This window comes from Martes martes, assembly GCF_963455335.1.
Source record: "Martes martes genome assembly, chromosome: 7".
NCBI lineage: Eukaryota > Metazoa > Chordata > Mammalia > Carnivora > Mustelidae > Martes > Martes martes.
Window position 1 is genome coordinate 103,076,256 of NC_137894.1, and position 25,923 is coordinate 103,102,178.

The window sequence follows — 25,923 nt, forward strand, 5'->3', positions numbered from 1 at the left end:
TTGAAGATAACCTATGTAGCTTTAAGACTCAGGCCTAAAATGTCCCCTTCTTTTTGAAACCTTTTCAAATAAATACTCTTCCTCAATTCTTTAACCAGTCAGAGCTGGTTGCATTGTCTTTGGTTCCAGCAGGGTGTACCTATTTTGCACTGATTATTTATATGTCTCCCTCCTTTCTCCACAGTATGCAAAAGTAATATATATGTCTTATTTTTACATCCTCAATGTATAACATAGCAGCTGCTACAAAGTAAAAACACATGTTTCTTGGATCAGATTGCACTGAACTTCAACTGAATTTCCATCTTTTAATTTCCAGACAAAAGGTCATGATACAGAGCTAGTTACTATGATTTAAACAATATAATGTTGACAGCTTCAGGTTCAATGATCTTTAGAAATATTTTAACATTATTTCCAGCATTCAGAAAACTAGAGACAGTAATTTACCAAATACACCCATCACCCACCTACATGTGTCATATATTAACATTTTTCCAAATGTACTTCAGATTTTTTTTCTTTTTGGCGGGGAGGGAGGAAGGGAAGTCCTACATATGAATAAAGTCCCTTAGGTACTCCTCCCTCATGGCAAACACTACCCTGATTCTATCATGTTTATGCTTGTGCACATCCCTAAACAATATGAGGTATTCTTCTACTTTTTAAAAACTTTATATAGTGGTATTGTACTGAATATATCTTTCCCCCATCTTGTTCTTTTCTCTCAACACTGTATTTTTGAGATATATGATACATATAACTCTAGTTTAGTCATTTAAATTGCGTACAGCTTTCTAGTGTATGAACAATGTCAATTTATCAATTCTCTTTTCGAGGCACACTTAATTTGCTTCTGATTTTTTACCATGATAAACAATGCTGCTATGATGTTAGACACAGTATATAGACCTACAAGTTTCTCTAAGGAATTCTCAAGTTACTATCCAAACTATACCAATTTTTACTTCCATTGGTAGCCTAAGAAAATTTCTATTGCTCCTCATCCTTACCAACACTTAGTGTCATCAGACTTAATTTTTGCAGACTGAATGAGAATGAGATAGTATTTTCCCATTTTGAGTTTCACTTTCCTATTAGTGAGATTGAATATCTTATTGGTAATTTACATGTTCTGTATTTGTTTACATATGTTTATCAAAACTTCTTTCAAAATAACTTGCATATATTATCTCCTCTTTGTAGGTAAGGAATCTGAGCTTTAAAGACATTAGGTAATTGGCCACAGGAAGTGGTCGAGCGAGCTTTTGAGTTCTCCTCTGGCTGATTCCAGAGACCTCACTCTTGGCTACCACATACAATGGAGTCAGATGATAGTTACTTTATGTACTGAGAGCCCACACGGGCATTTATCAGTCTTTGTTTTCTATTTATTTATATTTATATGAGTAATTTATACTGATTTACTGCCCATCAATATAAAATATAGACCATATATATCAACACAAATAAAAAAATTAAGACTACCTCAACTCTCCATTCTACTGCTTAAGATGTATCTCAGTTTCTTCATCTGTAAAATGGAATAAAAACCTCACAAGGTTGTTACAATGATTAAATGAGCTGGTGCATATCTAAAGAGCATTGGGACATAGCATATGCTATACAATTATTTGCCACTATTTGTTTTACATAATCTTCTGCTTAGTAATATTGGTTACAATACCTTCTCACAGGCTGTGACTTATCTGTTTCCTTTGTTAAAGTGTGTTTGTTGGACGGAAATTCTAAATTTTAATGGAGTCAACTTTTCCTTTGGTATCTGGGTTCTTAAAACACCCTTCTTTCCCTAATGGTCTCTTTCTTTATGAGATGGCTCTAAACCTCCCTTTCATATCTTGATTTAGTATCACTTACAGAAGAAAAATTTGTATATTCAATTTTAAAGTTATATTAAAATATGATTCTAAATAATTTTAAAATAATTCTGTTCTCCAAAACAAACCCTCTATCATTTTTTATTACAAAAAATAGTTATTCCTAACCAGAGAGCACATTTATAGATTATAAACAAGGCAAAGATTAAAAAACACAACCATATAAATAAAATAAATTTATAACTACTCTTACCCTATGACATCTTTCAAAGGCTTGTTTGGTTTCTTGTAAAAGATTAACCACCACTTCTTGAGATAGGAAAGTTTCCCCATGAGTATCGATACTTGGCCCCAGTGGTAAGTTGGTACGTTGTCTAATTTTCTCTTTCAAATCCTGAATACTAATGCATCATAACAACAAATGAAAAGAGAACACTTTACACAGATTTCGAGTACTCTTCAACTTAGTATACATCATCAGAAAAAAATGGACTAATTGCCAGACCTAAAAGTTCTAATTCCAATAATTAGTTCCACAAAGTGAAATAAGCCTTAATCTCTTAATCTTTTTTTTTAATTTAATTTAATTTTATTTATTTATTTGACAGAGAGAGACACAGTGAGAGAAGGAACACAGCAGGGGGAGTTGGAAAGGGAGAAGCAGGCTTCCCGCCAAGCAGGGAGCCTGATGCGGGGCTCGATCCCAGGATCTTGGGATCATGACCTAAGCCGAAGGCAGCCGCTTAACGACTGAGCCACCCAGGCGCCTCAAGTCTTAATCTCTAAACAGAAAATTATCTTCTGAAAAATGAATATATTTGGAGTTATGACCCTTAAAGTCTCTTTCCGCTCTATAACTCTGACTCAATAGCCAAAAGTTTCTTGTTTGGTTTCCTTATAAAGTGAACTATTCCAAGTAAGTTAATATAACGGTCTTGCTTAAACTTTAAAATTTAGTGTTTTTTAAATACATTTAAGCATTTGAGCATATTGCACATTTCTTTATCATTATTAAACACGATATATTAAACATAATTTAGCTTTTCTTAATGACTGAGGGTTACTTTGAACATTTACTATATGGTGGTATCTTTAGAAGGTCGGATTTCTTTTCTTTTTTTTTTTTTAAGATTTTATTTATTTATTTGACAGACAGAGATCACAAGTAGGCAGAGAGGAAGGCAGAGAGAAAGGAGGAAGCAGGCTCCCTGCCGAGCAGAGAGCCTGATGAGGGGCTCGATCCCAGAACCCTGGGATCATGACCTGAGCCAAAGGCAGAGGCTTTAACCCAGTGAGCCACCCAGGCGCCCCTAGAAGGTTGGATTTCTTTTGCTCCTAGAATACCTAGCTCTAGACCACTATGAATTTTTTTTTTTCCATGTACTTTCCACTACGCTGGGCAGCATCCCAGTTATTAGGGTCCTATGCGTGTCTGTGTGTGTGTGTGTGTGTATATATTTTTTTTTTTTAGATTTTATTTATTTATTTGACAGACAGAGATCACAAGTAGGCAGAGAAGCAGGCAGAGAGAGGAGGAAGCAGGCTCCCTGCTGAGCAGAGAGCCCAATGTGGGGCTCGATTCCAGGATCCTGGGATCATGACCCAAGCCGAAAGGCAGAGTCTTTAACCCACTGAGCCACCCAGGCGCCCCCACTATGAATTTCTTTTTTTTTTTTTTTTTAAAGATTTTATTTTTTGGAAGCCTGGGTGTCTCAGTTAAGCATCTGCCTTCAGCTCAGGTCATGATCCCAGGGTCCTGCGAATGAGCCCCGCATCAGGCTCCCTGCTCAGCGGAAAGCCTGCTTCTCTCTTTACCTCTGATCCTTTCCCTGCTTATGCTCTCTTTCTCTTGCTCTCAAACAAATAAAATCTATTAAAAATAAATAAAGATTTTATTTTCTTTTTTAAGTAATCTCTACACCCAACATGGGGCTTGAACTTAGAATCCTGAAGTCAAGAGATGCATGCTCCACTGACTGAGCCAGCCAGGCACCCCAAACTATTACTTTTTTTTTTTTTTTAATTCTCATGGCTGTTCTTTAGTTTTTCTCTTCCCTTACTTGCTGCTGCCTTTCAGATGTCACTTCTTATTCCTAATTATAACCACTCCCTGATCATTATTTAGTATATGACCAACTGGGAAACAAGAAACTGATTTGAGTGTACTCTATATTCTAATTATATGGGTCTGCTTAAGTCATTCTGTTTCATTCTAGAATCAAATGGGTTGACATCTGGATAACAGGTACCACTAATCCTATAGCAAATCATTTTTTTGTAGTATGTGAATAATTATAGGTTTCAAGATATTAATTAATTTTATCCCCAGGTCAGCAAAAAGCTCAAGGTATCTAAACTGTAAACTATTTGCTGTTTTCTTCCCCCCACACCTGCAACAACAGAAATAATGTGTTTCCTAGTTAATAACCTGGAATAATTCACTCAGTCTGAGGGAAAAAAAAAGGAGACTACAGAACTCTTTATAGTGCTGGTATTCTGCTTTATGTTTTAATTACATTATGTTGCATTTCAACACGTGGTTCAAGAGACAGGATTTGATCAATGGTGTAAATGAGCTGGGTTAAAGGAGTTCTTCACAGAAAATTCACTGACTGTTAATATTTGACAACTCTGTCCAAATATTAAAAAGTTCTTAAAATCTTTAGCTTTAACTAGAACTAACAAAAACACTCACCCTCCTGTGCCAATGGATCTCTTCTGATGGTTTTTTGAGTCATAATAGCGCTGTAGGATCATAGCACTTCTGCTTTTCAAATATCCAGTCTCCACCTCAATATAGTTCTCCAAATAGGAAATGAAAATGGATTTGATAAGCTTAGACAAGAAAGTCTGTTTATCAGTACCTAAGTTAAACTCCATCAACTTGCTGGAAAGATTTGTGGTTCTTTTCATGGAAAAGGGGGAAAAAAAGATTAATGTATATTTTAGGTATAGTGACAATACTAAGGAATATATATTTTTACAATGTGATTTTAATAACATGTTAAACCACCATTTCTTAAACCTTGGAAGGCATGTAGGATACAAAGAGTACCTGCACAGGGCTATATGTAATGCAGAATGGGTATTACAAACAACACTGCGGTTTAGAAAACTGACTACAGATAATTTTGCTTCTAGGAGAGAAAACTGAGGCAACCGACCAGTCCAGAAATGGCAACAGTGGCAGAATGACTTCAATATGTTCTAATGCCATTCCTGATACGGTATCCATGTCAGAATACTGAGAGATCTACTTTCTTTCATTCTCTTTTTTCTTTTTCCATGTAGACTTTCCTCTAATTTTTTTGTTTCACATTATTAAAGATACGCTCATCATAAAAGTTGTTGGGATGGACTTTCTGACTATGGTTACTCTTGAAAACCTTCCTCTCAAAATGATGACACAGATGAACAGCAACAGGACTGGGGAAAAAACTCCACAAGAAGCTTCTGATACAATATTTCCAAATATTACACTTTCATTTACAAAGCCCAAGGTAAATTTTCATATTACACTTAAGCTGAAACTGCCATTTGCTAAGAATTTGTGACTTTCTCAATTTCTAAAGTTTTAAATGCCAGATAAATGTAATTATACTATCTCTTAGAGGAAAAAAAATGAAAGAACAGTGAACTAGCTTACAATTAAAACCAGAAACAAAATTTTTGAGTCTTAATGTAAAAAAAAATTACATTAAAGTACATGACTATACAGCATAATATCCAATTCCTTAAGTTAACAATCTAAAAATACTGCTCTTTGTACAATAGTAGTCTATATAACCAAGATTTAATGCTAAAAGGTATACTGCTATCTGACAAACTATTACTCAAAAATACCTGAATACTTCATTTTCTATTAAAAAAAAAAAAGGAAAGAAAATCTGAGACGCTACTATTTTCCTATTTTCTAATTAAAAGTATACCTTGTATATAAATCATAGAGATTTTTGAGATATTGCTCTGCATCAGACTTCCTGCATTCTTCTAACTGGTCTTTCACAAAACTCTGAAAAAAAAAAAAAAAAGTCAACATTTTGTCAGGTAAGTAAATATATTTTCTCTAAAATTATTCCACATTCTTTAATTGTTCTGATTAAAATACAATGGCAAAGGCAATGCATGGAAAATATACCAATATAAAAAAAATTAGGTTTTTAATTTTTAATGCTTCTCATATTTACATGTTCATCTATAGCCCTCTTGGAAATAAGTATTAAGAATTTCAAAATATCTTTTCTTTTGAAACTGGCCCATCTTGCCTCACAAGTTTTTAAAACTCACAGGTTTTAAAAACAAAACCTGAGGCTATATTGATATAGTCAATTCCTTAAAAGCAGCATTTCCCAAACTGTGGCCTGGGTATAACCCTAGTGTTCCTTGAGACATTAATAGATACTACTCTAAAACTGGGAAATGCTGTACTTTACACTCCTGTTTCCAAAGAATCACAACACACATTAGTACTTTCAAAGCATATTAAAAGTCCTGAATTATGTTTTAAAAACAAACACTTTCAGGTTCCTTAATCCAGAAGTAAACATAGTTTGGGAAATGTTGCTTTAATGTATAATGTTATGGGAGTCAAGTTTGTAAATTAAATTACTGTGCTTTTTCTTTTAATGTTAGTACATATTATAAAAAAAATTCTACAGATTGCACTTGCAATTTTTACTCAATTTCACATATGCCATCTATTGGTCAAAGTGGGCACCCAATAAAAATTAAAATCTGAGGCTACCCCTCTATAACCTGTTACAACTACTATTGCTACTGGAATAAATTTCAAATGTGCTCTGATGATGCTCAGTGATTATGATTAGTACCTTTTTTCATGATGCACAGTATTTTTTTAAAAAAGCATGATACTGTCATCCCTTTTCCCTTCACTGAATAAACAGATTATTATCCCAAAGGGCATTATATGAATAAACTAAATTTTTAAAAAACTTTAAAAACAGAAAGGAAAAAAAATCACATATTGCTTTAAGAACCATTTAGTTGTTGTTTAAAATTACCTGCAGTTTGATTTCAAATACATTTTGAATAAGTTTAGCCAGTACGGTTTCTGGATTACTAAAGATATCTCCAACTTGTTTGTTCACCCGTTGACAGAGTATTGCTGCATCTTCAAATATATCATTTCTCAAGTAAGCACCCTAAATAGAGCCATTTTACATAGTGAATATATAGTTTTTAAATGGTTTTAAAAATACAGATTAGCATAAAATAAAATAAAATCCAATAAAGTGTACTATTATGTTACCTCCTGGCACTGCTTTATATAAACATCAACACAATGGGAATAACCCTATGAAGAAAAAAGAAATACATTATCACAGTTCTGGTTTAACTACAATAATAATCATAATAGTAATAATCTCAATAAAAGAATTATTATATGTAATAAAGCTGTGTCTATGTCCCAATGAATCACCAATAGTAATAGTTATTGGACTTAAGTGAAATTAACTGTAGAAAACTAATAACATAGTATCTTCTCTCAGTTGCTTTCTTTGAAATTGATCACCTGGTTCATACCCTTGCAGCACTTTAGAATGAAAGAACACTGAGGTATTTCTGTAAAGTCTTTTGCCCTATGATCACCTAGCAATCTCCTTCAACTCTAAAACATGTTGTGCGCACACACTCACACACAGATTCACAATCTTGAAAAAAGGTTTACATACGTACATACGTATACCTATGTATGTATGTACATGTATACCTATGTATGTATTTCCTTCTTTACTCTCTTGGGTTCAAAGTTCAAAGCATTTGTGTTCCCCTACAAGAATTTGAACAGAGCTGTACTCAACTGGCCTTCTGGAAATTTACTTTTAAAACTTTAGCAGAACATATTTAAACAAATAATTTGTCATATTAAGCTCTCTATAATGATTTTTACTCATTAACAAATCATACATAAAAACAAGGAAGCAATCCAAAGTATACTACTGTTTAAAGAGCCATTCTCAATACTCATGCAGGTATTTTACTTAAATGAAAAGTCTAAAAAAATTACTTCTATTTCCCTACTCAGATACAAATACAAAGTTTTTTATATATATTTTTTGTATGTATTTATTTTTTTTCTTTTAGATTTTATTTGAAGTTGTTAACATACGTCATATTATTAGTTTCAGTGGTAGAATTTAGTGATTCATCACTTACATATAACACCCAGTGCTCATTACAAGTGCCCTCCTTAATGCCTGTCGCCCATTTACCCCATCTCTCTCCATCTCCCCTACAGCAACCCTGTTTGATCCTTATAGTCATGAGTTTCTTGGGGTGCCTGGGTGGCTCAGTCCATTAACCGTCTGCCTGCCTTCAGCTCAGGTCATAATCCCTGGGTCCTGGGATCAAGCCTGATGTTGGGCTCCCTGCTGAGCAGCGAGCCTGCTTCTCCCCCTTCCCCTGCTTGTGCATTCTCTCTCTGCCAAATAAATAAAATCTTTAAAAGAATAAAAGTTCCTTACAGTTTGCCTGCCTTTCTGTTTTTATCTTGTTTTTCCTTCCCTTCCCCATGTTCACCTGTTTTGTTCCTTAAATTCCACATATGAGTGAAATCATATGCTATTTGTCTTTTTCTGCTTAACTTATTTTGCTTAGCATAATACCCTCTAGTTCCATCCACATCACGGCAAATGGCAAGATTTAATTCTTTTTGATGGCTTAGTAATATTCCTACATGTATATATATGTGTGTATGTGTGTATATACGTATGTATACATATATACATACATATACATATATACATATATGTATATATACGTATATACGTTATATATGTATATATACGTATATGCGTATATACGTATATATACGTATATATGTATACATACGTATATACACACATACACATATATATGTATATACATACATATATACGTATGTATATACATATATTTATATATGTACATATACATATATGTGTATATGTGTACATATATGTGTATATGTACGTATATATGTATGTATACATATATACATATATACGCATATATACATATATATGTATATACGTATATATATGTATATATACACACACACACCCCTCATCTTCTTTATTCATCAGTTGATGAAAACTGAGCTCTTTCCATATTTTGGCTACTGCAGACATTGTTGCTATCAACCTTGAGGTGCATGGGCCCCTCTGAATCAGTGTTTTTGTATTTCTTTGGGTAAATACCTAGAAGTGCAATTATATATGTATATTATATATGTATATATATGTATATATAACATATATATGTATATATGTATGTATATACATATACATATATACACGTATATATACATATATACACATATATACGTATATATATGTATATATACACACACACACACCCCTCTTCTTTATTCATCAGTTGATGAAAACTGAGCTCTTTCCATATTTTGGCTACTGCGGACATTGTTGCTATCAACCTTGAGGTGCATGGGCTCCTCTGAATCAGTGTTTTTGTATTTCTTTGGGTAAATACCTAGAAGTGCAATTGCTCAATCATAGGGTAGTTCTAGTTTTAACTTTTTGAGAAATCTCCATACTGTTTCTGGAGTGGCTGCACCAGTGCATTCCCACTAACAGTGTCCCTTTCTCCACATCCTCACCAATATCTTGTTTCCTGACTTGTTAATTTTAGCCATTCTGACTGTTGTGAGGCGGTATCTCATTATGGTTTTGATTTGTATGTCCCTGATGCTCAGGGATGTGGAGCATTTTTCATGTATCTACTAGCCATTTATTTGTATGTTTTCTCTGGAGAAATATCTGTTCATGTCTTCTGCCCATTTCTTGACTGGATTTTTGTTTTTTTTCAGTGTTGAGTTTAATAAGTTCTTTACAGATTTTGGACATTAACCCTTTATCAGGTATGTCATTTGCAAATATCTTCTCCTATTTCATACATTGCCTTTTAGTTTTGTTGATTGTTTCCTTTGCTGTGCAGAAGCTTTTTATCTAGATGAAGTCCCAATCATTTTTGCTTTTGTTTCCCATGCCTCTACAGTCTCTACAGACATGTTTAGTAAGAAGTTGCTGTGTCTAGAGTCAAAGAGGTTGCTGCCTGTGTTCTCCTCTAGGATTTTGATGGATTCCTGTCTCACATTTAGGTCTTTGAGCCATTCTGAATTTGTGTATGGTGCAAGAAAATGATCCAGTTTCATTCTTCTGCATTTTGCTGTCCAATTTTACCAACACCATTTGTTGAAGAGACTGTCTTTTTTCCATTGGATATTCTTTCCTGTTTTGTTGAAGATTAGTTGACCATAGAGTTGTATGTCCATTTCTGGGTTCTCTATTCTGTTCCATTGATCTATGTGTCTATTTTTGTGTTGGTACCACACTGTCTTGAAGATCACAGCTTTGTAATACAGCTTGAAGTCCAGAATTGTGATGCCACCAGCTTTGGTTTTCTTTTTCAACATTCCTTTGGCTATTTGGGGTCTTTTCTGGTTCCATACAAATTTTAGGATTGTTTGTTCCAGCTTTGTGAAAAATGATGGTGTTATTTTGACAGGGATTGCACTGAATGTACAGATTCCTTTGGGTAGTACAGACATTGTAACAATGCTTATTCTTCCAATCCATGAGCATGGAATGTTTTTCCATTTCCTTGTGTCTTCCTCAATTTCTTTCATAAGGGTTCTACAGTTTTCAGAGTAAAGTTCTTTTACCTCTTTGGTTAGATTTTTCCTAGGTATCTTATGGTTCTTGGTACAACTGTAAATGGGATTGATTCCTTGATTTCTCTTTTTGCTGCTTCAATATTGGTGTATAGAAATGCAACAGACTTCTTTGTGGTTTTATTACCTGCGACACTGCTGAATTTCTGTATCAGCTGTAGCAGTTTCTTGGTGGAGTCTTTTGAATCTTCTATAGAGTACCATGTCATCTGCAAAGCATGAGCTTGAATTCTTTGGTAATTCGGATGCCTTTTCTTTTTGTTGTCTGACTGTGGAGGCTAGAACTTCCAGTACTATGTTCAACAACTGTGGTTAAGAGTGCACATCTCTGTCGTGTTCCTGACCTTAGAGAAAAAGTTCTCAGTTTTTCCCCACTGAGTATGACAGTAGCTGTGGGTCTTTTATATATGGGCTTTGTTATGTTTAGGTTTGTTCCATCTATTCCTACTTTCTTAAGGATTTTTGTCAAGAAAAGATACTGTATTTTGTCAAATGCTTTTTCTCCATCTATTGAGAAGATCATACGGTTCTTATCCTTTCTTTTATATTAATGCACTGTATCACACTGATTGATTTGCAGATATTGAACACCCCTGCAGCCAAGGAATAAATCCCACTTGGTTATAGTGAATAATCCTTCTGATGTACTATCGGATTCAATTAGATAGTATCATTCTGCATCCACATTCTGTATCCACATTCACCAGGACTGTATATTGGTCTGTAATTCCCCTTTTTAGTGGATTCTTTTAAAACCCTCTGGTTTGGGGATCAAGGTAATGCTGGCCTCACAGAATAGATTTGGAAGTTTTCATTTCATTTCTATTTTTTGGAACAGTTTCAAAAAAAAACAGCTATTAATTCTTCTTTAAATGTTTGAGAGAATTCTCCAGGGAAGCCATCTGGCCCTGGACTCGTCTGTTGGGAGATTTTTTACTACTGATTCAATTTTTTTGCTGGTTATGGGTCTGTTCAGGTTTTCAATTTCTTCGTGTTTTAGTTTCGGTGGCTTATATGTTCCTAGGAATTTATCCAATTCTTTCAGATTGCCAAATTCGTTGGCATATAATTGCTCATAATATTTTCTTATTATTATATTTCTGCAGTGTTGGTTGTGATCGCTCCTCTTTCATTTATGATTTTATTTATTTGGGTCCTTTCTCTTTTGTTTTTGGTAAGTATGGCTAGGGGTTCATCAATTTTGTTAATTCTTTCAAAGAACCAGCTCCTACTTTTGTTGATCTGTTCTACTGTTTTTTTTTTTTTATTTCTATATCATTTATTTCTGCTCTAATCCTTATTATTTCCCTTTTCCTGTTGGATTTAGGCTTTATTTGCTGTTCTTTTTCCAGTTCCTTTAGGTGTAAAATTAGGTTGTGTATTTGCTTCTTGAGGAAAGTCTGTATTGCTATATACTTCCCTCCCAGCACCACCTTTGCTGCATCCCAAAGTTTTTGGACTGTCATGCTTTCATTTTCATTTGCTTCCAAGTATTTTTTCAATTATTCTTTAATTTCCTGGTTGACCCATTTATTCTTTAGTAGGATGTTCTTTACCTTCTATTTACTTGTGGTCTTTCCAAATTTTTTCTTGTGGTTGACTTTGGTTTCACAGCATTGTGGTCTGAAACTAAGCAAACACTATTTCTTTAAGCACCTTCTTTGTAGAAATACAATGCCATACAAGAATTCTTTCCCTAATTCAAATTCCAAGAAGACAATATTCCTTTGTATTACCACCTGTGATCCTCTGAATTTAATTTAAATCTTTTACTAGTTACATTCCATCTACTCTTTGATTCCTACATTCCACCAGATATTTAAAGCTAAATCTTTTTTTTTTTTTCAAAGATTTTTATTTATTTCTTTGACAGAGAGAGAGATCACAAGTAGGCAGAGAGGCAGGCAGAGAGAGAGGGAGAAGCAGGCTCCCCGCTGAGCAGAGAGCCTGATGCAGGGCTCGATCCCTAGACCCTGAGATCATGACCCGAGCGAAGGCAGAGGCTTAACCCACTGAGCCACCCAGGCGCCCCTAAAGCTAAATCTTCTTGCTTTCATCCTATTACAACATGTTTGACTAAAAAAGTAAATTAATTAAAAACAAGAAGACAGTATGGTTTTCTGCGTCAACCTATACAAAAATTAACTGATATCAATATTATTGAATATAAAATAATACCTAAAATTTAATATTATTTATGATGTGAAATATATATTCAAATATCAAAACAATAAAAATTATCACTGTGATACAGTTATACAACTATAATAAAATCAGACACTATACTATACAGAATTTATATAATCTCCACAATCTTGAAAACTAAACTTCGTTTTTATTAATTACTATTTACCTTAAAATGAAGCAAAACTGCTGCTACTTCCCTCATTCTGGAGATTTCACCTCTTCTTTGAGCACTAGTAAACTCCTGAATCAGTTGGCATTCTAAATCATGGTATTTACCTAAACATAAAAAGAAAGTCATTTATCTATAATGGGACATTCAAGGTATCCAAGTTATTTACAAACATATGAATTATTTACAAATATAATGACTATGGATCTGCTTTCTTTTTAAAGAATTACAAAAACAAAGTGAATCTAGCCTTATAATGTACCACAATATATAAATCTATATTTTCAACACAATAAAATATTCCCTACCAGTGGTCTGATTACCATTTACCACTGTTACTCAAAAAATCAGTTAACTGAGATAAACCTCTGGATTTCATTTTTGATAATAAGATACAGGAAAATATCTTAAACCTAAAGCTATAGAAAGGGTGAAGAGGACTATAAAACTCCTTACTAGAGATCAGAAGTCTTTTACCATGAACAATGGTGGATTCAACACCAAATCTCACCTTAAGACAATATATAGCATCTGATTCACTCCATTACTGAGGCTACTAATGTCCTGAATGAAAACCTGAACTTTGGACTTATCTATAGTAATCAAAAACAGTGCCAGGAAGTCCAACTATCTATGTCATTCTGATGTAACACTTCTTGGAACAGGTGGCTCTCTGAACCTTCTATGCAATGGCATCCCAAACATGACTCAGGTTACCATGGGAGCCTACAAATATAGTGGCTTTTCCAGAAACCTAGACTGACCTACTTAAAATATAATCCAAAGATTGAAAAGAATAAAACTAATCATGTAAGGAGTCATATCAGTACCAAAATGCTTATACGCACTTGGCCTTTAAAAAAAACACCTACTTTAGAGATACATGTATGGATATAAAATAATCTCCAAGATACATTGTTAAATTAAAAACACATGGTATAAAACTATTTGTATAGAATGCTAGCCAATTATTTTAAAATAACTGGGGACAGTAGAACTAAATTCTATACACACACATGCATGCACACACACACGCACACATGATTTATGTCCTATGCTTACATATCTACAGCACACTCTGAAGAATACACAAGAAACTGGTAATGATTAAGGAAGAGGAGTCAAACTCAGGGATGGGGTGGGAAGATGACATTGTTCCCACTATCTCTCTTTTTACTATTTTTTTTTCTTTTACACAAGTATTTTTATTATCTATTCAAAACTAAATACTTTTATACACTATTTTAAATACTTTTAAATACTATTAAAAACTTACTCGCAATTTTGGATTTTACTTCTGAAAACCTGAAAGATAAAAATCAATGATAAGGTTCATTAGTAATGACAAATGTACCACAGTAATCTAAGATGTTAATAAAAGGGGAAAAAAGAATCTGGGGGGTATAAGGGAACTCTTTTTACTAAAGGTCATCATGGAGAAGAAGGGACAGAGAGAGGAAGGAGGGAGGGAGGGAAGGAAGGAAGGAAGGAAAAGAGGGAGGGAGGGAGGGAAGGAGGGAAGAAGGGACGGGAAGAAGAAAGAAAGAAAGAAAGATAGCCAGCCAGCTAGCCAGCCAGCCAGAAGAGAAAGCAGGCCAGGTAACAAAACTGAATTGGGGCAATTCAGATGGGGTAACTGGTTCTCGTTAATGAAATTCACATTGAACAACCAGTAACTTCTTAAAGAGGGAGAAGTTCTATATAAGACATTAACAATTCCACCAGCTCCAACACTGAGCTACTATTTCAACACAATATTCACTAACATTTTAAATTCCTTGATACTTATCTATTTGCCCCTTCTGTTGGGATTTTTTCACATAAAATTCTATTATTGTTATTTAAAAGAAAAACAATGGTAAGTATATGAAAAATAAAAGCCATAAAAATGACCCAGCAACATGTCTTACAGACTAACCATTCAATCTTTGCAAATTCAGAAACTGAAATATCACATACTAGCATACACTTGAAATTTTTAAAAACTTAAGTATCAAGGGAAAAGGTACATCATGGAAAATTAATGCTAAGAGATCCTATGCAATCAGTTTGGAGAGGAGGGTGGCTGGCAAAAGAGATGGCAAAGGCAGATAAAGAAGGTAATAAAAATTTACAAGAGTTATACAAAATTGATGTATCAAAGTCATGGTGGATTAGAGAGTGCATGTAAGGCCATATGATCGTTCTGAAAAAATTAAATCTAATTAGGACATATATTCAATTCCAAGGCTCAGTAGAGAGGCTAAAACAAAACTGTAAGAGAAGTATATAGCTGAGAAGTGAAAGAAGATGCGTATATGTAGAATAGGATGGACAGATTATCCAATAATTATCAAGCACTTTTGTGAGCCACATATATAACCTACTTAAGTAAATGGTCCAACTCTGAAATGAGATAGAGAGGTTTTTGTGGGTGACTTTAAAAATCATTGCTCACTGGGGAGGGTATGTGCTATGATGAGTGCTGTAAAATGTGTAAACCTAGCGATTCACAGACCTGTACCCCTGGGGATAAAAATACATTATATGTTTATTAAAATTAAAAAAAAAAGTTAAAAAAAAAAATCATTGCTCATGAAGCACCTGGCTGGCTCAGTCTGTACGACATAAAGCTCTTAATCTCTGGATTGTGAGTTCAAGCCCCATGTTGGGTGTAGAGATTAGTTAAATAAACTTTAGAAATCAATCAATCAACCAAGGAGATGGGGATGATAGTTCTTGGTGAGGATAAAGCAATATACTGTAATATTTATATTTTGAAGTTACCATTTCTTTTCTAATTTTTTAAAAGTATATATATATTTTAAAGATTTTATTTATTTATTTGAGAGAGTTCGAGCAGGGGAGGGGTGGGGGAGAAGCAGACTCCCCACCAAGCAGGGAGCCTGACACAGGGCTCAATTCCAGAACCCTGGGATCATGACCTGAGCCAAAGGCAGACACTTAACCGAATGAGCCACCCAGGCACCCCTCAAAGTATATTTTAACACAAAATATGAGCTAAATCTCTTCAATAAATTGTAGTAATATAACAAAGATTTTCCCTATTTTTCCCCAAGATTTTCGACTATGTTTTAATGACTTAATATTTCTTTATAAAATATATGAGAATATGTTTCTGACCCTAATAAAATAGTATTTTAATAAACAAAACAGAACTATTCAGGAAAAAAAATCATGATTCATCATGCTGGGAAAAATACGAGATTATTAGCAATAGATAAATGATACATGACCATCGCTGCTCATTCTATATGATGACTCAGAGTTTGCAGGTAGGGAATTCATTCTCACCCTATGTTTGTATTGCAAGCTTTAAGTATAGCAATACATTTATATTCTACCTGTACCCAAGGATCCCCAAGTACTGCCCCAAATAATAACAGATCTATTATCTGTTACATGAAGACTTATTTTTTCAGACATTCACGAGGAAACTACAACTACCAAGATTTTATTAAAAAGTCCACCTTTCTACAGACTAACGGGAAATCATGAGAAAAATCTTCTCCATAAAGTTTCTTTTAAAATGAAACCATTAATACCTGACTTAGCAATGGCCATAGGGCCCTGCATCTAAAGCAAGGTTTCTGAACCTGGTGTCCCTAGGGAAGAGTCTGTGGCTAGGCTAAGAGTCTAAAATTCCATGAAGTTGCATATCATAATCTGTGTGTATCTGAGTTATGAGAAGAAACTTTATAGCTTTTATCAGCTTTTTGAAGGTGTCTAAAACCCCCAAAAGTTTAAGAATTCTAATCTACATATAAGAAAAAAACAGCTGAATGACCCCATGTTTAAATTTTCCCTGTCCTCTTCCACCAAGGTTATCAAAGTCCAAAAAATGAAAATTCAAAATATCATGTTAGTAAATTTCAAAATTCTCCTTCAGCAATTTCTTTTCAGAAGACAGACAAAGGACTAAAAGTACTTCAAGGTGTATCATTAAATGTAAATTATTAAGAGAACACATTTTTTCAGTCAACTATTATATACTATGTGTTGTACAAAGGGGTTACTCAATAAATTCTTGTTGAATAAGCAAAACCATACAGGAAAAAATACAACTTTATCTATAAATTATAGCATATATTCAAATTAGCTCTTGAGAAATAAACTTGCCTGTCAAAAGGTAACTCCTGGGCAATTAGGTGCAACTTCTGAATGATGTCTGCTGCCTCCTTTATCTATTCAAAAGTAAATGAAAGCAGTAATTAAAAAAAAAAACCCTATGCATATCAAAAATATTTTTATACTTGAAAATAGCCCACAGACCCTCATTCTAACAATTTTCTTTTAAAATTCACAAAAATAAAACCTTGCGAGCAACAGAAAGACATCTGGGATATCACCAATACTGAGTCAATAAAACATAATATTTGTCTTTCTGGTATTGAAATTTTGTGATTTTATAATGCCACAGTCCCTTACCAATGAAACCTGCAGTTCAAATTTACTTGGAAAAAATTTAAGTCATTATTTGCTAAAAGCAAGAATGTCTCTTCAGGTTTATGAACCCAAAAAAGACAAATAAGATTTATGAAAGTAATTCAGATCATATTGCTGCATATGTGTCACTTTAAGCTAAATGCATAAAACAATAAAAACACTTGTCATTTAATACATACATAAATTTATAAAACTTGTTCTAAAAGCAAAGACAGAATTTAATATGAAGTCTCCTGAATGAAATATGGTACAAAAATGTGTTTACTTATTTATAAGTTGTAAAATTAAAGGGCTAAGGTCAGGGGTCTAAAGTTCTTATAAGCAAATATGTGACTGTGCTTTACTTACACTAATATGTAGGGTGGTTATGTAATAATCACTTTTTCTTTAAATGTCACATAAGTACTGAGTTTTATTTCAGCACACCCTTAATAACTGATTTTTATACTCACTCTCTTTTACACTAAAAAGTAAAAAGAGACTGTTAAAAACATGAAGGAAGAGCTAAAAACATTACTATAGCTCTTTCTAAGTAAGTATCATGTGAAGTCTGGAAAGCAACAGTGGTTAACAGCAGGGTCAAAGAAAAAATATCACTGTTCTCAAACAACAGTGAATATAGATTTCTGTTTCAGTTATCTCTTCTCTCCTAGCCAGCAAGTCACTGTCATTTTCAGTTATCACTCACTCAATCCTGCTGCACATGGGCACAGGTATTACTGCAGTATCTCTTTTCACCATGTCATTTAGTTGGACTAGCAATGTCCATCCTTTTCTCCTCACCAAAATCTCCTTCAGAAAAGACCTGCCTGGACCACAGCCATTTCTATGTTTCCATCAGAAATTTGTTCCTATCTTTTAAGAGATGGAAGTTCCCATTATGTACTGTTTGCAAACTTTGCATAAATGCAGTGGAAATATAGTAGCAAATAACACTTGATTTTATTGAATTTCTATAGGTAATTGTTTTGGAAAAATCATTTAAAGCACTATAGTTCTTATGGTCATCCATCACTTAAAATGTACTACAACAGTAAGTACAGAAGTTGTCAAACCACAATCTAATCATTTGCTTACATCTAGAGTGAGGTGAGAGACCAGCCATACTAGCAAACGGTGTTAAAGATAATCAGAGTCATCAGGCCTTATCTACATGAAGCATAATAAGCTGTGATTCTAGGAAGAAAAACAACTAACATATTTTGTAAGAACAGAGGTAAAAGGAAATACCTTTTACCTTTTTAAAATACCTTTCCTTTTTAAAAGGAAAAAGGACATAAAATAGGTCTTTCCTAGGGAAGAAAATTAAAGATTCTGAAAAACGAAGATTAAAAAAACAAAAATGGCTATGGAGCAGGAAGATATCTTATCCCATTCCAATTCCTTCCAAAATCATACACTTCCCTAGCTATGTGGGTAATTTCTTTCCTTTGGGAAGGTAGAAATTGAGACAGCCAGAAGGTTATCTGATAATTAGAGTCTAATACCATATATGAGTTCCTAAGTATAGTTAACTGTGATAGCACCAAGCCAAAAATAATGATTCACAATTAGCAAACAATAACTCAAAACTTATGGAAAACATGAGAGAAAAATAAAACGACTGGGGGGAAAGGGAACAAAATATAAGAAAAAAGGAATACAGGGCACTTGGGTGGCTCAGTCAGATGAGTGTCCGACTCCTGGTTTTGGCTCAGGTCATGATCTCAGGCTCATGAGATCGAGTCCCACATCAGGCTCTTTGCTCTGTGCTCAGCAGGGAGTCTGCCTGAGATTCCCTCCCTCTCCTTCTGCTTCCCCTCACCCCCAATGTGTGCACACTCTCTCTTTCTCTCAAGTCTTGAAAAAAAAAAAAGAACACAAGATGAAAGAAAACGGAATATAGAAAAGAGTGAAGCAAAGGAGAAGAATTCACTTAAAAACCGTTAGTCTATACTTAGACCTCAAAAATTATTAAAAAAAAAAATTATAGTTAAGTGACCAAGTGAATGAACTAGCAACTTGAAGACTACTTCTTCCAACTAAAACCTCAAAACTTAAGAGGTAACAATAATACCAAGAACTATACAATTACCTGAGGATAATTTTTAAAAAAAATTTTTTTTAAGATTTTATTTATTTATTTGACAGACAGAGATTACAAGCAGGCAGAGAGGTAGGCGGCGGGGGGGGGGGTGGTGGTGGAGGGAGGCAGGCTCCCTGCTGAGCAGAGAGCCCAATGCAGGGCTCCATCCCAGGACCCTGGGATCATGACCTGAGCTGAAGGCAGAGGCTTTAACCCACTGAGCCACCCAGGTGCCCCAATTAAAATGTTTTTTAAAAAATGTAAAGAACCTAATTTCATGATGTAAAATATTATAAGCAATATAAATCAGATTAAAAATATGCATGTTCAGGCATATTTTTTCTCCTAGATTCTAAATGGCTGCCTTGGCTGCATTCAGATAAACAGGACAACTCACATTGGATAAAATATCTACCTTTGGTTTATAATAGCATAAATAGATTTCATAATCCTATAGGTATAATCCAAGGTAATCCAAGTTATAAAATTTAAACTATATATTTTTCATGCTTAAAACATTTATAATATGCATAAATATATACTTTTATATTATAAATATATGTTTATATTTAGTAAATATAAAATAAAACATTCCATAAACTATCCTGGAAAACAGTTCATTGTTCGAGCATGGGGTGTGTGTCTGTATATATGTATATCTACTCTTTTGCTTAAAAATCTATAAAATCTTAAAAATCTAATAAAAGCTAGATATGGCCACTGTTTAACAAGTGTTTAAGTATGATAATGTTCTTAATGCTAACCTTGTCAATTCAACTTTATACTATAAATACAACTGCTTATACTAATTATTTATTTATTTATTTTTAAAAAAGGTTTTATTTATTTATTTATTTATTTGACAGATAGAGATCACAGGTAGGCAGAGAGGCAGGCAGAGAGAAAGGAGGGAAGCAGGCTCCCCGCTGAGCAGAGAGCCTAATGCGGGGCTCGATTCCAGGACCCTGAGATCACGACCTGAGCTGAAGGCAGAGGCTTTAACCCACTGAGCCACCCAGGCGCCCCATACTAATTATTTAAAATACTGTCTTTTCCTTACAGGAATTTTATAAAATATGTAACTGTTTCTCCAAAGGTCTCTAAAAATTATAAATTCTATAAGCCTATATAGTTCCTACTCACAAAAATGTGTTGCTTAATTCAAAGTAAACTTCAACAATACCTAACTTTTAACATTCCACTATCAAAAATATTCCATGGTGTAAACTTGGAATAATTCAGGGAAAACTATATTTATATATTAGTGGACAATGTTACCATATGTATATACTATCTATAAGAATTTTTTCATGCATTTTGATTTTTCCCCATGGGAGGAAGAAAGTCAGCTAACTATCTTCCTTTCAAGACTGTAGAACAGCCAATACTTAATACTTAGACCAGTATTAAGTGACTAGTGCTATGAAAAGGATTAATATAAACAATTTAGATTTTTCAATTCTCTTCAGTCCAAACTATGCTTGAATTCTTTATAAGAGCTCTTTATTCAAGTAATAGAAATCAGAACTTCTGCATTCCTCGTGGAGAAAGATACTTCAGCCTGTCAGTGATTTAAGTCAGACTACATCCTCACCCAATGGAATATAACCATTAAATTATGTTAATATGAAAAGTCAACTATGGAAAAGAAATACTTATTAACACAGTTACCTAGCATTGTCAAAACACACATAATTTCATAAAAAAAAATTCCAGACAATCCTGCAATTAAAAATCTGAATATACACACTTCATTAGTAATCTGCAGCAAGTGTATTAAAACACACTTCAGAACAATAAAAAGTTTTAATAAGTCAGCTACTTGGTGATTTGAAAGTAGTAATTGGAAAATAATAAACGTAGTTCATAATTTGGGCATTGTTATTAGTGATGCAGGTGCTTTTATCCTTCTGACAGTACTCACCTTTTCAGAATTTGTAAAAACATCAGATTTCAATTCTCCATCTAGAAACTCATTAAAGTATTTCATCAATTTCTGAGCCTCCACTGCCCGCTGTCTAGGTGTGTTTACCCCTTCCAACTGGTCTCCAAGGTGACAGACCTTGGTTGCTACATAGCTGATGTGCTCATCTAGTTCTTGGAAATGCTGGAAGGCAACCTAGGAAAAATGCACAGAAGCATAAAATACAATCAGAGAATCTAGTTTATAAGTGAATTCATATCAAAACTAGACCATCAATCTCATCTCTACTCTCTAACTTAGGTAACTAAAGATAACACAGAAGTTATATGTGAGCTAAACTAGAAACAATTTATGCCCATTAGCACTGCATGATCTGAAAACTTTTTAACAGTTGCACACATTTATACCTTTAACTATAAAAATAATATTTTATCATGAACATTTGTTAAGCAATAAAAGAGTATCCTATTTAACAATATTCCCAGTACAATTAAGTCCTAAACAATGACTCTGAAATCAACGAACTAAGTATCAAAGGGACCAGTGATTTAAACAATTTGCTTGCTACTACACTGTGTCAAAAATGTCAGAAATAAAAGGCATTAATTAAAAATAGAGCATTTAACATTTATTTCAAATATCTGAAGAGCGATGCTAGTATTAGATATAAGATAAGATGATTTTGCCCAGTTTTGAAAACATAAAAGACTATAACCATTATTCAAGTGAAGCAAAGGTATATACTTCCTCACATATTCTTCCCCTTTTTCCAGGGTACACAGACTGTCATGTGGTATTTGAAAGTTATGTACAATGAATGCCTTAGAATTGCCATTAACAAAATTGCTGATAATTCAGTATGGCACTTTTGTTCTGACTTTAAGTTATGAGGTAAGGGAGGAAGGAACTGCAAACATTCACTAAGGACTTCCTCTGTGCCAGACACTGTTCTAAGCACATTACATGTATTTACTTATTTAATCCTTTTAACAACTTATTTTATAGATGGAAAAAACTGAGGCACAAGGAAGTTGTTTGAGATTATAACACTAGTAAGTGGCAGAGCAGTCTCCAAAGCTTGTTAAATTAACTATTAATACTATTATTATTACCAAGAGAAAACTGCATTATAAGCATTTGGAATCTTATCACTTTGACTACTTAAAAAGACATTTCCTGTCTTAAATAAATTACTGACTTTATTAAATATTTTTCACAGCCATATATACTTAAGTGAAGTAAATCAAATAAATATAATGTGAGCAGAAATCAGTTTGCTAATTCCTAACACTAAAGAACAGCCCCTGGGAAGCAGCAATGCTAAGCAGGACTCCATGAACTACATTTATAAATGGCAATCAGGTTCCAGATAAGGCCCAAGCTGTAAAGGGGGTTCACATGTTCCAGATTCAGTTTAGGGCTTAAGAATGGCTTGGAAGTTGCTTACTTACCCCAGGGCCAGGCTACTGATTTGATTTTACTCCAAAATGGATTGAGGAAGAGTTCTGTATCCACTCTCACTGTGACATTACAGTTCTCCTTTGAGTATATACCACATGACTTGTAGAAAACTTCCCAGATTAGGGGAAAAACTGATCCAGGCAATAGCTGTTCTGGTATTACTTTGTTTTATGCTTAATGAGAATACAAACGACTACTTAAATATCCAAGCTAATCATGAGCCCCTAAAAATGCAGGTCTGCTAAAGTTTGCACTGTGACTGTACTGGATACCACTCCAACCTAAGAAGGATCTACCATGATCACAAACCACGGATCAACAGCAAGTCAGTGCTAAGAGTGTCTGTTAATAATTCACTGACATTTTTCCCCAGGGATGGGAACAGTTGATAGAAACCTCAACAGTTACTATTATGTGACTAGAGTTTTTAAAGAACTTAATAGTGGAAAGAAATAAAGATATTATAACCTGTGTAAACTATTCATAGCTTAACTCTTTACCTGATTGCTTTTCTGGAGCTCTTGTACCTTCTTGGCAAATTCCTTGGCTTCTTTCTGACACTGTTGCTCTAGTTTCTCTACTTTCCTTTGAATCCTTTCATCCATTATCTGTAGTTCCTGAATATGATTTACAAATTCTTCTAATAACCTAATAGAGGAAAATCAGAATATATATATCAATCCATCTATGAGTAATCATTAGGAACTGGCCAGTTCACTTGAAATAAAGTATCAATAATCATCCCCTGAAGTAGGGATGATCATGTTAATTTTCTCGAGAACATCTTTGGGATTATCTTTATGATGAATGAAAACCTCACCCAGGAAAAAAAAAGAAAAGAAAACCTCACCCAGAATCTCTTCTACTTGCCAGAATAGAAATCAATTTTATAGAAATAGTCAAAAAGATAAAAATATATTTTTATATATATAATATAAAAATATTTATAGACTATATAAAAATAACATTGTGCATTCCAGGGAACAGTGACTTTCTGTTTCTCTGATTTACAACTGTACTTAAAAAAACATATTCAACATGTTTTTATTTTAGAGATATAACCAACCTTTTCTAATTTATTACTAATTGGAGAAGACATTAAATTCTTTTAACACAGTAAAACCCCTCCCCTAACACCAGCTGAAGTCATTCTCTAAAATAAAAGAAATATAAAAGAAAACAAACCCCTAATTCTAATGCTTTTATCTTTACTGGCCAAGTATTAACTAAAATCCCTTCACACAAACTTTGGAAGGAATTTCAATAGTCACCTCTATTTCAAACACAAACTTGTACTAGATTGGATCTATGGGGGAAAAAACATTTTTACTTCACCTTTTGGGATCAAAAGCTTCAGGACCCCCTCTAGAGCCTCCTCCTGGGGTTCTCCACACAAGTCGTTCAATATACTCATCTGCCACAAAAGGCTCCTAATTTACAAAATAAATGTTCTTTAAAAAAGTTTCAGAGGAGATAACTTAATGCTACTTACAAAAATGAAACAGGTTCTACTATGTGAGGTCTTAAAATGGAGTTAAATTTCCATTTAAGCACATCAATATTATTAAAATGTACAAGGCTTTTTCATTTTAAAAAATGAATAGATTAATAAAATTAGAATATTAAAATATTAGAATAGTATTATAATTAGTTAGAACATCCCAATGGAAAAATGACCAAAGGATACAATTTATAGAAGACATACGAGAAACATGAAATACTTGTGGCCTCACTAATCATCAAATAAAATCAAATTATCATTTTTTTTTAACCACACACACTGACAAAGCGGTTTTTTTGGTAATTACAATATGCAAAACAGGAGAGGGTAAACTGAAATTCACACACTCATGTTTTAGAAACATTGATAGGTAGAATATTTTTGAAGGACAACAGATAATGATTTAATAACATCAACAGTATTACAAATGCTTATACCCTTTAACCCAGTAATTCTACCTTTAAAATTCTAAGGGGAAAGCAGATATGAACACAACAATTTTTGCTGAATGTTCACTGAGTATTATGTATAATATCTCATAATTGTTTCATAAATACTCAATAAATCATTATTAAAAAATCATGACAAACTTGCAGGATGAAAAACTATCTTCCTATTAAAATCATGCTAAAAAAATTAAATGCAAAAATGTTTACATATAATACTAATGAAAAAAAGCAGGATACACTTTTCTAAATTTTCTCAGAAAAAAAGCATGAATTGTGGAAAAAAAAAGAGTATTCAAGTAGAAGACCCAATCAAGAAACTAAACATTCAAATGCTCACCATTAGCTGACAATAATTTTTTTAGACTAATACACACTAATTTATGTACTTTTCATACTACCTTCTTTCACACAACTGGATATCATATATTGCCTCCCACTTAGCATGTAACTTAAACTAGTAGCATTTGTTGGTGATTCTAGTTTGAATTCTCCATTTGTTAATCATATGTTAAAAACATATTTTCATTGATAAACAGTCATTGAACAATAAAATTTCCAGTGCCAAGCACTTTGTTAGGCTTTGAAATAAAAAGATATATTAAAAAACTGTTACCTCAAGAAACTCACAGCCTAATAGGGGAAAAATTATAAAGAATGCATCATATGTGATACATAAAAGAATGTGTGCAAACTTTAATATTAAACACTTCTGAGTAAATTGTTACCTCAACAGGTAGTTGGGCAACAGAAATGTGGTATTTATTAATTCAGCAAATTTTGCTAAGCAACTGCTATGTGCTGGGCATAGCAGTAGAATATAGATGTTAATTCAACAGACAGGGTTCCTGCAAGGCCTCATAGGAATGATCTAGGTAAGGATACCAACAATAAACAAGTACAGACATAACTAGTTATAATTGTGATAAATGTAAGCAAAAGAAAAGTCCTGGATCTAAGTCTACACAACAGGAACAGACATGATGGAAAGACAGTAAGGGAGAGAAGACTGGCAAGAAGTAGGCATTACATCACGCAAACTTTCAGAGGACCTAACACTTCAGCTGAGACTAGAATAAAGAAGAAAAATCACCCAGGCAATAATGGAACAAATATTTTTTCCTATTAGGAAAGAGCAGATAGAACTTAACCTATTAGAGGAGCTGAGAAGTAAGACAGACTAGATCACAAGGA

At 33.6% G+C, this 25,923-nt stretch overlaps 1 protein-coding gene across 1 annotated transcript in view; it reads right to left on the bottom strand.

Moving 5' to 3' along the window:
- EXOC5 (exocyst complex component 5) overlaps positions 1–25,923 on the bottom strand; it is a 63,778-nt gene that overhangs the window by 19,485 nt on the left and 18,370 nt on the right. Inside the window, exons 2-12 of the mRNA XM_080807623.1 lie at positions 24,118–24,212; positions 23,283–23,430; positions 21,322–21,516; positions 17,006–17,070; positions 14,163–14,191; positions 12,884–12,993; positions 7,108–7,152; positions 6,860–7,000; positions 5,768–5,850; positions 4,534–4,743; positions 2,092–2,239 (exon numbers count right to left, since the gene is read on the bottom strand). Coding sequence (XP_080663749.1) covers positions 2,092–2,239; positions 4,534–4,743; positions 5,768–5,850; positions 6,860–7,000; positions 7,108–7,152; positions 12,884–12,993; positions 14,163–14,191; positions 17,006–17,070; positions 21,322–21,516; positions 23,283–23,430; positions 24,118–24,212 — 1,269 coding nt within the window. The remainder of the gene's footprint in view (positions 1–2,091; positions 2,240–4,533; positions 4,744–5,767; positions 5,851–6,859; positions 7,001–7,107; positions 7,153–12,883; positions 12,994–14,162; positions 14,192–17,005; positions 17,071–21,321; positions 21,517–23,282; positions 23,431–24,117; positions 24,213–25,923) is intronic.